Source organism: Mus caroli, chromosome 19, assembly GCF_900094665.2.
Source record: "Mus caroli chromosome 19, CAROLI_EIJ_v1.1, whole genome shotgun sequence".
Taxonomy (NCBI): Eukaryota; Metazoa; Chordata; class Mammalia; order Rodentia; family Muridae; genus Mus; species Mus caroli.
This window is the reverse complement of record NC_034588.1, coordinates 37,638,936-37,655,795: the sequence shown is the minus strand read 5'-3', so window position 1 is coordinate 37,655,795 and position 16,860 is coordinate 37,638,936. Positions and strand designations below refer to the sequence as shown.

Sequence of the window (16,860 nt, the reverse complement as noted above, 5' to 3'; positions counted from 1 at the left end):
TGTGTGTGTGTGTGTGTGTGTGTGTGTGTGTTACATGCACACATGCACTCCTCTATTGCTCTCCAGTTTTCTACCTTGAAACTGGGCGTGCTACTGAACTAGAAACTCACTGCTTCTGCTAGGCTTGGCTGAACAGAGAGCTCTCAAGATGTGCCTCTCTCTCTGTTACCAAATTCTGTGGTTACAGAGATGCACAGCCTGGCTTCTTATGTAGGTAACAGGGATATGAATTCATGTTGTCATGGTTGCAGGGCAAATGCTCTTACCCCGACTCCCCAAGCATCTTCCTAGCCTCTAGAGTTCTTTTTCTTGACAAGCCACGTTTCAGGATGATGGAAAATCTGGCCACCATGGCCAGTACTGTGGAGGTCAAGGACTCCTTGCCTCAAAGGAACTGCAGTTGGGCTCCTTTGTGATACCGTACAACATTCTCCCTTGAGAGGAGGAAGCACGGTTGAGCTTCCTCTGTTTCCTCTGTCACAATGACTAAGATACAAAGTGTGGGTTTAGTGTATGCTGCCAACTACTTATTACTTTCTTTTTTTTTAAAGATTTATTTATTTATTATATGTAAGTACACTGTAGCTGTCTTCAGACATTCCAGAAGAGGGAGTCAGATCTTGTTATGGATGGTTGTGAGATGGTTGTGAGCCACCATATGGTTGCTGGGATTTGAACTCCAGACCTTCGGAAGAGCAGTCAGGTGCTCTTACCCACTGAGCCATCTCACCAGCCCCTACTCATTACTTTCAAAATATACTTTTTATTTCTGGCTTGTGGGCTGTGGTATTCTTTTTTCCTTCATTCTCTCTCTCTCTCTCTCTCTCTCTCTCTCTCTCTCTCTCTCTCTGTGTGTGTGTGTTGCATGTATATGTTTGTCTGGGTGTGTGCACATATGCATATAGGTGCATGTGTGGACATGTGCATGCATGTGTGTGTATGTGTATGTGTGTATGTGTGCACATGTATGTATATAGAGGCTAGAATCCCATGTTCCTCTCCCACTCTCCACCTTAGTTTTCTGAGACAGGCTCTCCCACTGAACTGGGGCTTACCAATCCAGCTAGACTGGCTGGCCAGCAAACTCCCTGAATCCTCCCCTGTCCAGCCACCAGCACTGGGTTTACAGGCAGGCACACCACTCCTATATTTTATGTAGGTGGATGCTGGGCATCCAAACTCAGTCCTCATGCTTGTGCAGCAAGCACTTGCTAACCAGTCTTTCCATTCTTAAGCTCGTCTTCCATTCCCAGATGAGTTGAGCTGTTAAAAGTCTCCTCTTCTGGCTTGGGGATGGGAGTGGATGCTAACTGGCTTGAGCCTTTTGAAATTTTCCTGGACATCACGCCTCCTTTTGTTCCTTTTTCTCTTCTCTTTGATTCCTTTGATGACCTCTTTGCAGACTTCATCACAAGTTTATTTCGATGAGAGTTGTTAGCTTTCGATGAGAATGGGAGCAGAAATAGACACGAAAGCCTGCGGTGAGCTAGGGAGAGCTCCCAGACAAACCCAATACTGTTATTTTCACAATCTGCAATTTTGGTTTGTAAGGAATTTTGTACATTTCTAAAATACACAAATTTTCTTTTAAAAAAAGAAGCAAAATAGATACATAATTACTACATATATGCTGTTTCTATAAAAGGAAATAATATTTTAGTAATTAAAGGCTATTAGATATAAATTTTATATGTGTATGCTTTAAATTTCATTAAGGGCATCACTCTTAAGCAACATGGGTAATTAGTACTAATTGATAATTTACTATAAACCTTCCATCTGAGATGATACTTGCCTATTTGTCGTGGGTTTTGTTTTACATATGCAAGGCAAGGGATTTGCTACTAGGCTATAGCCTAGGCCCCACTTGACATGTTTTGAAATAGTGAAAATGATTTTATTCAACCTAAGAATGAAGTACTTATTATTGATGTTTTTTTTCCTTTAAAAAAATATTTGTAGCCAGGCTTGGTGGTGCACGCCTTTAGTCCCAGCACTCGGGAGGCAGAGGCAGGCAGATTTCTGAGTTCGAGGCCAGCCTGGTCTACAAGAGTTCCAGGACAGCCAGGGCTATACAGAGAGACCCTGTCTCAAAAAAAAAAAAAAAAAAAAAAACAAAAAAAAAAAAAAAGAAAGAAAGAAAGAAAGAAAAAAACATGCTCCTCCATGCCTTAGTCTCAGAGCACTGCTCTGGAGGGCCTGTGTTTTGAANAAAAAAAAAAAAAAACAAAAACAACAACAAACAACAGAGAGACCCTGTCTCAAAAAAACAAAAAAACAAACAAACAAAAAAACAAACAAAACAAACAAACAAAAAATTGTGAGCTCTTAAAACCCAGTTCATCTTCTCTTATTGTCCTGTCAGTCAAGGAGAACCGATCTCCCCCGAGTCATTGAATGCAGTATTAACTAGTCCTTGGACCTCACAGAGCCCTTCCATGTCTTTGCCTGACCTGGCCCAAGTTGTAAGCTCCCTGTGCACTGTGGAGAATACTGGCTTCAATAAATTAAAATACACTAAACTCAATGCAATGGGGAGAAAAAAATATTCTCATAGTTATCTATCTCGTCTCTATGTTGGCTTGTACCATGAGCCTTGGCAACAGTTGCCCTGCCTTCTGACCCTTGTTCTACTGATTCCTACCCACAGGCTAAAAGTCAAAGGCCCTCCAAGTGTTCCTCGAAGGGATTATGCATTAGGTAAGAATATTTCCAAAATATATTAGCTGGCTTTTGTCTAGTGTTCATATGTATTTCTTCCTTTTTAAAAAAAAAAAAGATTTATTTATTTATTATTTGTAAGTACACTGTAGCTGTCTTCAGACACACCAGAAGAGGGCATCCAATCTCATTACAGATGGTTGTGAGCCACCACGTGGTTGCTGGAATTTGAATTCAGGACCTCTGGAAGAGCAGTCAGTGCTCTTAACCGCTGAGTCATCTCTCCAGCCCTCATATGTATTTCTTAGGGAGGGAAATATGCTGTACTCATTTGAAAGCTAAAAATGCTCAGTCTGATTTTTAAGAACAACTCTATCAAGGGGAGCTTTAACCACAGTGAAATGAACTCTACCCATTCAACCACCCACACGTTCACCTATCTACCTACCCACCCATCCATTCACCTATCCATTTATTTATCTATCCACACATACACCTATGTGTTTATTTAGCTGTTTACTGAACACATCCCATGTGCCAGGCATATATTATTAAGTAGAAGCCATACTTATAAGTGACTTATAGTTTCCACTGCCACAGAACTGATAGCCCTAAAGGGAAGACAGATGATGATAGAAATAGCTATAATTTCTTATAGTATGGAAAGTACAGTCCTGTGCTGTACATGGCAGTAGGGACTAATCTAACCTGCACAAAAACTAGTTAAGGAGTCAGATAGCTCTGCCAGTAAAGTGCTTTGATATGCAAGCATGAAGACCCAAATCTGACCCTCAGAAACCACATAAAAAGCTGGGCATGGTAGCATTTACATGTAGTCCCAGTACGGGGGATGTGGAGATAGACAGTGCCTGGGACTTGTTGGGTAACCATTCCTAGTGAGAGACCCTGTCAAAAGCAGCAGAGGGGTCCCGAGAAAAGGCACTCAAGACTGACCTCTGAACGCCTCCTACACCTTCACATCTGCAGTTCCATTTCAACCAGAATCAACTTTGCCTGCAAAAAGACTAATCTTGAGATTGGTAGCAATGGTGATCAAAGTCACTTCCTGACAACTTCGTCTAGAGTAGACAGAAGCCCACACTGTCAAGCATTTAGCAAGCTTATACAGTTAGCCATGGGATTCCTGTGGAGCACAAAACCAAGAAATTGGGGATTGTGTCCAGGAACTCAAAAACCCACCTAATCCATAAGTCAAGGAAACCCTGTTTCTCAGCCGTGGCGAAAACCAACCATTCTTCTCTGCAAAGGTGGGGAAAGCAAAGAGCTCTGACCTTTTTAGTGTCCAAACAGGAATGATGGGTGTCCGTGTGTACGAGGCGATCCAGGCCAGCATCTGGTCTGGACTTATTCCACTATCAGCACCCTCGCAAATAAGGTTACCTCCCATGATGGTTTCCAGAGCTTGCTTGATCCCCGAGAAATGAGCATCCCTTCCTGGATGGAGGTGTTATTCCTCTCCACTGTCTCCTCATGGACACCCAGTACAAGCTCCGAAGTCTCCAAAGGCAGCCTATGTGGCGTCACAGCTGACAGTTCAGAAGCGATGTCACTTGAACAGTTAGGTGCTGGGTAGAATAGACATCTGCCAGGGCTGCAGCCTTGACCCACTCAACAAATACATCACGAGTTTGACCTGGATGGCAGTGGGTAACGTGTGTTAGGTGCTGGGTAGAATAAATATCTGCCAGGGCTGCAGCCTTGACCCACTCAACAAATACATCACGAGTTTGACCTGGATGGCAGTGGGTAACGTGCTTGCTACACAAGTGGGAACATCTGAGTTTGGATCCCAGAAACCGCAGAAGGCTTAATATTGTAGCAGTCTGTAACAACAAAACTCATAGGACAGGGTGGGAGCAGGGACAGAATACCCAGGCGTTCCTAGGCCAAGTAGCTCAGCACACACACATGCACACACTCACACACGTGCACGTGCATGCCCATGTACACACATTAAAAAAAAAAAAAGTGATTCCCAAGCATGATGGCTGCTCTGGAAAACAGGAAGAAGATGTCAGGGTACAGTGACAAAGAATCAGATGGGAGATAACTTTCTGGGATGGTCTCTCTGAGGAGGTGGCATCTAATTCAAGTGCTGGGGGACAAATTGCAAGCATATCTGTCCCCTGTAGATGAACCAGCAGCACTGGAGATGACAGACTCAAATGCTGGACCTCAGAGACTCAACTAGCGAAAAGAGGCACATCTCTCATCACGGTTGCTTGGTCATCCCTTCCCCAGGGCCGTCAGTCCCTCACCATTTCTTGTTTGCCATTGGACAGAGCTTCTAAGTGTCCCTCTACATCTAATTGTATTCCTAGTTCTTATCCTTCATCAGAGAATTGAGCCATAATACAGTTTTCTTCATCTCAGCCCCACTGAACTCTTTTGGCTTAGCAGAGTGCAGTCACAGGTCACAGGGCTAGTGACAAGGTCCTCTCATGTCTAGCCACTAACTGGCTATGTAACTGTGGACATCACTCCAATTCATCCTTGTCATTTGAGGACTGGAGATCTGCTGGGTTTTGGTCCTGATGCTACGGCAAGCCTTTCTGACATTTGGCTTGAGGAACGTGTGTCTTCCCATCTGCAGCACATCAAAAAGTATTCTCTTTGACCTCAATCACCTGATCTTTTCCTGAAATGTTCCATTTAGTCTTTTCTTATATGGTACTGGGGCTCAAAGCCAGGACCTCATCTACGCTAAGCAGGTGCTTTATATCTGAGCTACAGACCCAGCCCTTCCACATAGCCTTGTTATCAGTATATCTGGGTCTCTTGGAACACAGGAGTATGGCTTGATCCATAGTCTGATCCCTAATATAATGGCAGCAGTCAGCTGGGAGCTTGTTAGGCATATATAGCCTCTACCCTGCACCCAACTACTGAGTCAGAATTAGCAAGAACTCCCACATATTAAAGTGAGGCAACCCCGCCTTAAACCAAATCCATCCAAGTTCCCAATCTTATATATCAGTCCCATGCACTTTGTCAACAGAGCCTGCTCGAACCCTTTGCTCCTCCCCTTAATCCTTGGAAACTATCCTTTTGGCAAAATCAACTTCATCACTGGCAGTTGTGTCTCTTCCTCCTTGTCCTGTCCTCCCCAGCCCATAGGCATCCATGACCCAGGGGCATTTTAAGCTGTTGCCTCTATGTTTTGGGGGGAATTCCCATTCAACTGCAAGTTCTGACTCAGAAATCATCCCCAAAGCTTCCCAATCCAGGGACTCTCCAGGGACTTCAAAAGAAAATTACCTAATTAGACAGACAGACAGACAGACAGACAGAACTATACACCAAATCCAAAACATCTCCAAGTTGCTTTTGGTTATTGTATGCAAGGAGACACAGTAAAGAAACTGCCAACATGACTGTTCCAGGGTATGATTAGGGGAAAGGTCTTATTGTGCATAAGAGGAAGAAAATATACAGGGGCCATCTGGAAGAGTCCAGAGTGGGGGAGGGAGCAGACTGAACATGGCCTGGGCTATCTGCAAGGGAAGGGGGAAGAGCTAGAGAAGAGAGAATAGTACACAGATGGGTGGGAGTAGAGAGAGAATAGTGCACGAGGAGGGGTAGTAATAAAGAGAACAGTGATCTGAGGTGAGAAGGAGGCCAAGATATATGATATATACACACACACACACACACACACATATATATATATNTGTGTGTGTGTGTGTGTGTGTGTGTGTGTGTGTATATATATATATATATATATATATATATATATATATATATGAAACAAGTACTTGGGAACAGGGATTGTGGAAATCGGGGGGGTCAGTCTGGGCCTGCAGCCACAGGTGCAAGTCAGTGGAGAGCCATTGTCCCTTCTGCCAGAGGTAAGGAAAAAAGTTCCCATTTTGGCAAATGGGAACCAGTTTTACAAGTTCCTAAGAATTCCTGGCTCTTATCTAACCACCCAAAATCCCCCCTAGAGTCCAGATTGAGCTGGACCTAGACTCAGTTTTGGACTGAGCCAGTGGGCCTACCCTTTGGGAGGGGGATGGGTTACCTTCTGGACCTGACAATTATGGAGTTTATCAAAGCAAAAAAATGGCCAAATGTCCAGAAATGTCCCTTGACAAAAGCAGGCCTAGGTAAAGGGCCCCACTGTTCTGTTCCTGCAGGACTTATCTTTTGTGCTTTAGGTTAGGCTTTCTGAGAAAGAGATAAAAAAAAAAAAAAAAAAGAATGACAATATGTTCTTTCTGTTCAAAGCCCACAGAAAAGCAGCCAGTTTTGGCGCCTGTGGGCAGTCAGCTCAGGGGTCTAAGGACAGACAGTACATGTGCCTGTGGGTCAGCCAGAGCTGGCCAGCTGGATTCATGCTTTTTGCCCTGTGTCCCTCTCCTGTTACAGACAGCCCTGCGGATGAAGAGGAGCAGTGGTCAGATGACTTTGTGAGTGTTTGCTCCATGGATCAGGAGGGTACCAGCCTTTCGGGGAGACCTCTTCAATGGCTTCTTTCTGAACCACACACTGAAGGCTAGCTGAGCAACACAGGGAGGGGGGGTGGGTCTCAGAAGGACTGAAAAGCCTCCTCTTGGTAGGTGGCAGTGACCTCGCTGAGAGCTGACTTGACCCAGTGCTCATCAAAAGTCAGGCTGAACGCTTTTACATGTAACCTTTCTCTATTCTACCATGGCCCTGGGGGGGGGGGAGATAGTCTAACACCATTCTTTGAGCTCACAGACTCACAAAACCAGAAGTAACACATGCATTTAAATACTCTGTACTAATAGGCATACTTCTGACCTAAGCTGTCCAGTGCTCTCTTACTCTCTGACACCAGGCAGGAGAACCACCAAAACAAAGAGTTAACGCCAGAGCTGGTACTCACATCTAATCTCAGTACTTGGGAGGCTGAGGCAGGAAGACTTGAGAGTTTAAGGCCAGTCTGGGTTACTTGGAGTGTTTGAGGTCAGGCTACTAAGCAAGCAAAACTCTATTTTCTAACAGAGTTAATGATAGGCAGAGGTGCTGCTAGAACCAGAAAGGAGCATTTCATTAATTTATAATTTCCAAACTCAAACCTGGGTCTCAGAACCAGGCTGTCAGCCACCAGGGTACCTGTTAGGACCAAAAGAACATCAGCTGTGCGTCCTAGGTCACGGAGTGAGAAAGAGGGACCTAGCCATAGTGACCCTGGCAGGTGATACAGCAGAATAAACTGTCACCCTTCTCCAAATGGCCCTGTAGTTTGCAGGGGCCCTGATGGGAGCTGCGTCTAAAGTTTTCTTCAACATTGTTGTATCCATCCACAATGTACCTTCCACAATGTGCTCTGATCTGAGTTTCTATCTGTGAGGAACCCTAAACACACCCCTACCTCATTTATAAGGAAGCGGAGATCAGGAAGACAGACTGATATTTCCGCTGTCCCTCACGGGGACGACACAGAATGAAGACTTCCAGGCCAGTGTCTAGAATCGAATCTGTGTTCACCACCTGGAGTGGATGTGGTCTTTAAGACAGCAGTTCCTCCTCCTTCAACCGCAGAAAAAGAAAAGAAAAATAAGGGGAAGGGTGATCTCATTGCGGGTCACTGGGGCAAGAAGTTCCTCCTAGAACCCAGTGTACCGGAAAACCAGAGTGTCGCGGGTGCGCCCCCTGCTGGCTTCAGCGCAAGATCACATCTGCGGCTGGGAGGGAGAAGACAGCTTGCTGGCTGAATTAAGAATTTGAAAAACAGCAAGGATAGGTATATGGGAGGGTTTGAAGAGAGAAAGGGGAGGGGAAATGGTCTAATTATATTATAATTTCAAGAAATAAAAGAAGTACTCTTTACAGAGAAGGTATAGGTCGAGGAGTACAAAGTAAAAATTAACCCGGAGAGTAGGGATTGACGTACCCTGAAGTTAAACAGCCAAGATTAACAAGGATTGGTTAAATTCCCCTAGCGGTTATTTTTACTTTGGTAGGTCTCCACTGCAGATAGTATGAAACACAGGCTTGTTCCTAAAGCCTTTATGCCCGACAGAGGAACCCCGTTATAACATCCCAACAGAAAGGAGACAAGTGTCTGTCTCTGCACTGGAAAGTCTTGTGTGATCATGGCAGGAGCTGTGTGGCACAGGCAGAGACGAACAGTCTCCATCAGTCTCCAGTCTCCATCAGCCTCCACTTCCTGTCCTCTGCCGCAGGAACCCCTCCTGCCTCCTAAGGTGGGATCTGCTCACTAGACAGCACCTGCAGGGTACCAAGCACAATGCTTACATTTGCAGGACAGTGACTATGAAAATCCAGATGAACATTCGGACTCCGAGATGTACGTGATGCCTGCAGAGGAGACGGGCGACGATTCCTATGAACCGCCTCCTGCTGAACAGCAGACACGGGTGGTCCATCCAGCCCTGCCCTTCACGAGGGGCGAGTATGTAGGTGAGGTCGCTGTGGACGCTGGGACCACAGGATGGGGGAGATGGGCAAACAGCTGCTGCCTGAGGGTCCCCTGTCTGTCTCCACTCTCCCTTGGGAGCAGCAGTACAGGAGTAGACAGGTGCACAGTGGGGGGCGGGGGAGGGATCACTGAACAGATTATTTGAACTGATTAAGAAGTGTACCCTAAGAATTGCTCTCCCCACCCCTGCCCTCATAGCCCACAAGAAGTTAACCCAGACATTAGTCCTGTTTCTCCTAGGATTTCTTTCATCCAGGACGCTGGAGCCCACACAGAATAATGGTGTCCTTCCAGGACCCAAGTGTCCACCACAAAAGTCCCCTCTTTGTTCTGGTCCAGACAGCTTTGCACACAGGCCACCTAAACTGTGGATGTCCACTGGGGAGGGTGGGAGGGGGGAGGTCAGTGAGCCCTGGGCCTGCAATCAACCTCTTAGGTCAGTCGACACTGCACAATCTGGCTTTGAGGCATGCCTCTGGTGGTCCATCAAGAAGTCTGGCATGGTAGCACAGGTCTATAATCCTAGCTGGTGGGTGAGGGTGAGGCAGTAGGATCCCAAGTCTCAAGGCTGGGCAGTTTAACAAGACCACACCTCAAAATAAAAAGTTAAAACACAGGACATAAACAAAGAGACAAAATCCAGGCTGTTGAGTGTTGCTCAGTGGTAGAGTTCTTACCTAGCTTGTAGAAGGTCTCAGGAGGAACGGTAAAATCATTTCTGTTCTCATCATAGCAAGGGACTAGGAGATTTCCTGAGCACTGAGCAAGGTAGCATACTCTTTTTTTTTTTAAAGATGTATTTATTTATTATATGTAAGTACACTGTAGCTGTCTTCAGACAAAGAAGAGGGCATCAGATTTCATTACAGATGGTTGTGAGCCACCATGTGGTTGCTGGGATTTGAACTTGGGACCTTTGGAAGAGCAGTCGGCACTCTTAACCACTGAGCCATCTCGCCAGCCCAGTAGCATACTCTTGCTATTTTCTATATATTGCAGGGCAGTGCTTTATCGCTATAGCTTCTCATCCCTGTCAGCCTTATGGAACAGGGATGCATCTTCACTGTATAGGGCAAGAGGAGACTGCAGGCATGAAGCAAATGGTGCCAAGGTTATGTAGGTGTAGAGCTCCTGTGTGAGCTAGGCCCTCAGTGTCCGTAGTAGCCTTAAGCCCTGCCCCATGCACTCCCCCACTGGATGTGGTAGATGACTTTGTTCACCCATTGTAATGACCCTGAGAGGCAAGAGGCTGTATTAGGTGCACAACCAGAAACCACGGTTCGATTTGTTTCAAAGCCTGCCTTCTGTTCTTTTGCTATGTCTCATGGATTTAAACATTGCATCAAAAATTCTATGAAAACACCAAGAGCTGCAAACAAATACACCTGGCAAAGCGAATGCCCTAGTGTGTGAGCACAGTAAAGGTGACATTGGCCACATACCTCAGACAAAGAAGAAATAAGCGCCGGGAGCAGGAAGGAGCACCAAGAAAGAGCATAGCATGGTGTTGGGGTGTGACAGGCAAGGTAGTGTCACAGGAGGAAGCAGGGCACCCAGCAGCATGCTGCAAGGCACTGCACTGCCTAGGATGGTGAATGCCAGGGCATCGTATGCTAAGAACTCCTGAGAATTCATCAGTCTGATCAGAATGCAGCCCACCTCATCGCTGGGCAGACTGGGTATCTAAAGCCCTCATAGAGCATGATGGGGTCAGATCCATTTATTAGGTAGCCATGCCGCACCGACTTTGTTCACTGCAGTTTTTCTTATTTCTTACAATTAACTCCAAGGGTGGATAGTGTGATCTACTTTAAAATGAGGAAAGGAATGCCAGAGAAACTGTAGCGAATGCAAACAGGTGTAGTTAGTCGATGCTAGAGCAGAAGGAACCCAGAAGGAACCCAGATCCATCCCACTTCAGAGCCTGGGCTCTTTCTCAGATTTCTGCAAAAAAAAGGTAGTCCTGGCTGGACAAAGCAGGCTTGCCTGGTTTCTCCAGGAGTTGAGGGAAGGAACTCCTTGATATATTCTGGGCGAGTTAAAAACCCATCACAACAGATTGCATCCACAAGTCCAGAGTAGGACCACTTTTAAAGCCCCTGAGATGTCTCCAGTGTGTAACCAGACTCCTCACTTGAGCATGCTGTTCCTGCTCACTACGCTTAGCAGAGTGTTGGGTTCTCAGCTCTCCCATCCCTGTAGGCTCTTACCACCCCCCCCCAATGTGGTCTTGAGGACCTTCTACTAGTTAGCACATAGGTAAATAGACAGTTGACAGTTTCTGTCTACCTGTTGACTTGGCTCCTTTAAGAGCCACAGGATCCCTCGTGGTTAGATAGATAACTTTGGCTGTGTGTCTTTTAGATTCCCCATAATATCCACACAATGAATGACCCAGAGCCTCTTTTGTGTTGTCTTATGTTTGTTCAAGATAATCGATCCAGCCAGCGGCACTCTCCGCCCTTCAGCAAGACACTTCCCAGTAAGCCCAGCTGGCCTTCAGCGAAAGCGAGGCTGGCCTCCACTCTGCCAGCCCCCAACTCTCTACAGAAGCCTCAAGTTCCCCCCAAGCCCAAAGACCTCCTTGAGGATGAGGTAAAGTAAGCCTACGAGGAGAGCTGGAGGGACTGGGGAAATAGGTCTGGAGCCCTGCTGGTCCCCTGTCCTCCAAGTCCCTCAAGGTGACACTGAGGGGAACTTACTTTCTCTGAAAATGGCACATGGGACCCATTTTACTCTTCTGGGTTTTCCACTGAAATGTGTATGCACGGGATCTGAGCCTTTCCTGTCACCCTGCAATGTCTCTCAACAACCTTTACTGCTTTTATTTCCCCTCCTACACCCAGCCCCTGGGAATCCGGAGACCCCCTTCATCAACCTCCCCTCTGTCACTGCCTGTCCCTTGGGAGTCTTATTCCACTTGGGATTGTCTCCTCTTGAAAGTAACCCAATGAAATGCCCAGGCTGAGTGACAATGGCTGCCCTAACCTAGTAGTCCTGGATTTCATGGCATTTGAGTTTTAAAAACAAAGACAACCCTTGAGAGTGGCTGTTAAAATAGTCCATTACAATGGACCTACAGGAGAGTGCTGAAGGCAGCTCTAAACCACCACCAGACATTCTTAGAGAAGCTACTCTGAGAAAGTACTTCTTTTGGGATGCCTGCAGTTGCTAGAACCTGTTGTGAAATGACCTTCATTTGTGTCTTTATATGATTTTCAGTAAGGAGACAGAAAAAAGGAGCTTTTAAAGTATGGTAAAGACAACATCTAGGTCTAAATTCTTTCTGATTCCATCAGCTCTGTGATTTTAGGCAAGCTGGCCAACCTCTCTGAGTCTACTTTCTTTCTTTTCTTTCTTTCTTTTCTTTCTTTCTTTCTTTCTTTCCTTTCTTTCTTTCTCTCTTTCTTTCTTTTCTTTCTTTCTTTCTTTCATCCTTCCTTCTTTCCTTCCTTTCTTTCTTTTTACTATTTTGATATTTAATCAATTAAATAGATAGATAGAAATAATTCTTAAACATATATACACACACACAGGGTTTCTATCTTATTCTAGACTTTTTTAGTTTCTCCTGAACACTGAAGGTGGCCATGGCCCACACTGAGTCACAGCTGCCGAGCCCCATGGTAGCTCATCTCTGTTGTGATTGAACCCTTTCCTCGTTTACCATGGACTCACTGTTCCTACAACATATGCACACAGCTTCATCCTGAAAGGCCCCTCACTTCTGTCACCTTTGCACATTTCTGTGGCTGCTCTTGGGGACAGTGAAAAGCAGATGGCAGCAGACTTGGGGGAGCAGTGGTTTCTCAATCCTCAGTCTGTCAGCCAGAGAGGTGGCTTAAAGAGACATTATTGTCTCTTTAAGGAATGTCTCAGACAGGAATGTCTCTTTAAGCTAGGCATGGGGGAGGGGGACCTGGTATGGGACAGTGGTATAGAAGAGAGAAAGGGGTCAGTAAACTCTTAGCCTTGGGCAAACTCACTTGAAGATGTGACTTTACACACAGAAGCAAAGAACTGTGCCAGGATCTCCATTTCTGTGATTAGCTGGGAGGGAGATTAATGAGGCTGGGCAGAGCTCTGCACATACCATCCTGGAGAAGTGGCTCGAGAAAGCCTGGACCAGTGGGAAGGAAGTAGAGAGGAGGCTGCGTTCTGGAAGGAGCAGATGGGTTACAGGCTGGGCGTGGTGGAGCACACCTTCCTTTAATCCCAGCACTAGGGAGGCAGAAGCAGGTGGATTTCTATGAGACAACCTGGTCTACAAAAGCAAGTTCCAGGGCAGTCAAAGCTACACAGAGAAACTCTGTCTTAAAAAACAAACAAACAAACAAACAAACGGTTACAAAGAAAACAACCAAACTGGCTGATAGTTCCGTTGGTAAAGTGTTTGTCTTGCAAGAAGGAAAACCAGAGCTTGTTTCCCACAGAATCACATACAAAGGCATGGGAAGCAATGTTTGCCTGCAATCCCAACACTGGTGAAGACAGGGTAGAGATTGAGTCCCAGACCAGTGAGAGGCCCTGTCTTAAACAAATAAACAAATAAAATCATAGCCAAGGCTAAACAAACCCTGTCTCAAATGGATAGATAGATGATAGATAGATAGATAGATAGATAGATAGATAGATAGATAGATAGATAGATAGATAATTTAAAAATAAACCAAATAAACAAAGCCCACAAGAGAGTGACACCTAAACAATGGTACCTGAGGTTCTTCTCTGTGCTCATGTCTTTCTGCTCCTGCACACACAGAGGACCAAGGATGTGGTTCGGTTGGTAGAGTATTTTTCTAGCCTATACACAGTACTAAATTCCATTACCAGCACCACATAAATCAGGAGTGGTGGCAGAGACCGGTAATCCCAGCAGTCAGGAAGGTCAGGGTTCATGGTCATCCTTTCCTACAAAGTAAGTTCAAAGCCTGGGTAGGCTACATGGTACCCTGTCTCAGGAGGGAACGAGAAGGAAAGAAAAAAGAAAAGGCAAAACTAACACACACAGACACACACACACAGACACACAGAGAGACACACACAGACACACAGACACACACAGACACAGACACACACATACACAGACACACAGACACACAGACACACACACACACACACACAGACAAAAGCATACCTTTTTCTTTTTCTAGTACTCAGAACCTGCTATATCTCTAAAAGTTTATGTTTCATTTATTTTGTTTGTTGTTTGGAGAGGGGGTTGTTTGTTTGCTGTTGTTTGTTTTGTTGAGACAAGGTCTCTCTATGTAGGGTTGGCTATCCTAGAACTCACTATGTAGACCAGGTTGCCCTTGAACTCACAAAGATCTGCTTACTTTGCCTTCCAAGTGCTGGGATCAAAAGCATACACCACTACACCTGGCTCTCTTATTTTTATCTCAATGCAGTCTTGATAAACTGTTCAGCCAGCCTTGAACTTGCTGTACTCACAGGCTGACAAAGTTATGATCCTCCTGCCTCAGCCTCCCAAGTAGCTGAGATTACAAATGTGTATACCATCACTGGCCTACTTATATCTTTGACTCACATCTTACAGTCACTGGAGTTTCTCAGCCACGTGGTGGTCATGCTACTTGCGTGTAAAGGATCAGATGATAGCTAGGGGTGGTGATACATGTTTGTAATCACGAATCTCAAGAGATCAAGGCAGGGGGATCTGTAGTTAAAGTCTTTCTCAAATATTCAGCAAGTTTGAGGTGAACCTATGATAAAGAGGTCCTGCTTTTGTTGTTGTTGTTTAAGAGTAATTTCTGCTCATACTACAGCTACAGTTTTATGGATTGCTCATGGGATAGCAGAGTTTTACCAGAACCTCAAGTTATGCTTGCGGGCTCTTAAAAGTACAGATTGTGATGGAGCTTGTAGCAGGTGGCAATTTCAAACCACAGAGTTGCAGGACCAGAAATGCGCATTTCTCTTCTCTTCTTGAACAAACAGAACTCTGGGGAGTGAGTCCAGTCTTTTCTGTCATTTCCCTTTTGGAATAAAAACATCTCAGTTCCAGAAGTAGCATTATTCTAAGTAGACTGGGTTCTAGATGCTGTAGACAGGATGACTCCTGTTGAAGGTGAAGAAGAGATGAGAAATAGCAACTAACCAGAGAGAGGAGAGAAGAACTCTAAAAGAGGAGGGGAACGGTGGGAGGGTGGGCTGCGGGAGACAGACAGACAGGTGGCTGTGGAGTGTTGGAAGTGACTGGCCTCAAAGCCTGTACCTACTGCCTTGAGCATGCGCTGCATCTTCTCCATACCTCAGAGTTGGTGGTCGTACCTACCTGACAGGGCTGTTAAACTAACTGAGCAAGACGATGTTTGTTTGTTTGTGTGTGTGTTTGTTTTTCTGCTCCCGGTACATTTTTTTTTTTCAGTCTACCAGATGGATTAGAAAATCTATCTTTAAGATCTGGGCAGCAAGTTTGTATTTTATCAGTATAAAAAGTCTCTCCCTAGCCGGGCGTGGTGGCGCACGCCTTTAATCCCAGCACTTGGGAGGCAGAGGCAGGCGGATTTCTGAGTTCGAGGCCAGCCTGGTCTACAAAGTGAGTTCCAGGACAGCCAAGGCTATACAGAAAAACCCTGTCTCGAAAAACCAAAAAAAAAAAAAAAAAAAAAAGTCTCTCCCTCTCTACATTTGTGGTCAACTGGTTGTTGACAAAGGCCAAGAAAATTTAATAAAGAGGTAGCTGATTAAAAAAAAAATAACAATGCTAGAAAAACTGCATATCCACATGAAAAATGAGGGAACTAGACCCTGTTTCATAGCATATACAATACCAACCAGAAGTGGATCATAGACCCAAAGGTAAGATATGAAACTATTGGGCTCTTAGAGGGAAAAAGTATAAGTGTAAACCTTTATGGCCTTGAGTTAGGCATTGGTTTTTCATGACACCAAAACACAAACATCGAAGAAAAAGATACACAAATTAGACTTAAAATTTAGATCTTTGTACCTGTGGAGGGATGATAAAACAAGAGCTCGTGGGCTTGTGAGTCCCATGGTGTCTCAGGCCTATAGGACAGTTGGTCTGTAAATCCTATTAGGAATAAGAAATGCTATCACAGACACAAGTGTTGCATCAAAAAAGGATGAGCAAGGCCCGTTACACGTGCCTGTAATCCCAACACTGGGAGGATTTCAGCTCAGTACTGCTGTGTGCCACATAGTGAGACTTAACATTGGAGAGAAAAAAATCTAAGTCATGGATCTCATAAAGAACTTAATATCTAGGACACTCAAGGAACTTACATGCCATAACAATAAAAGGCAAACAACCCAATTAAAACTAGGAAAGGATATTAGTAAGCACCCGAGGAGATGCTCGGAAGCATTAGCTATCAAAGAAAGATGGATCCAAACTACAAGACATGCCCTACATCATACTAGGTGTTTAGAAGCCTAACGATTACAATACCCAAGCCTTGGCTAAATACTGACATAATGGTCTGAACGAAAATAGCACACACACACACACACACACACACACACACACACGGCCTCAGGCATTTAAACACTGGTAGCACTGTTTGAGAAGGTTTAGGAGGTGTGGCCTTGCTGGAAGGAGTCTGGCTTTGGACTTTTATAATCTCACCCCACATCCATTTAAGGCTCTGTTCCATGCTTGTGATTAAATATGTGAACTCTCAGCCGGGCTTGGTGGCACACACCTTTAATCCCAGCACTTGGGAGGCAGAGGCAGGCAGATTTCTGAGTTCGAGGCCAGCCTGGTCTACAAAGTGAGTTCCAGG

General features: G+C 45.2%; 1 protein-coding gene across 1 annotated transcript in view; it reads left to right on the top strand.

Moving 5' to 3' along the window:
* The window catches only part of Blnk (B cell linker), a 65,302-nt gene that overhangs the window by 24,414 nt on the left and 24,028 nt on the right, over positions 1 to 16,860 (top strand). The window contains exons 3-6 of the mRNA XM_021152187.1: positions 2,651 to 2,700; positions 7,051 to 7,091; positions 8,916 to 9,072; positions 11,523 to 11,686. Coding sequence (XP_021007846.1) covers positions 2,651 to 2,700; positions 7,051 to 7,091; positions 8,916 to 9,072; positions 11,523 to 11,686 — 412 coding nt within the window. The remainder of the gene's footprint in view (positions 1 to 2,650; positions 2,701 to 7,050; positions 7,092 to 8,915; positions 9,073 to 11,522; positions 11,687 to 16,860) is intronic.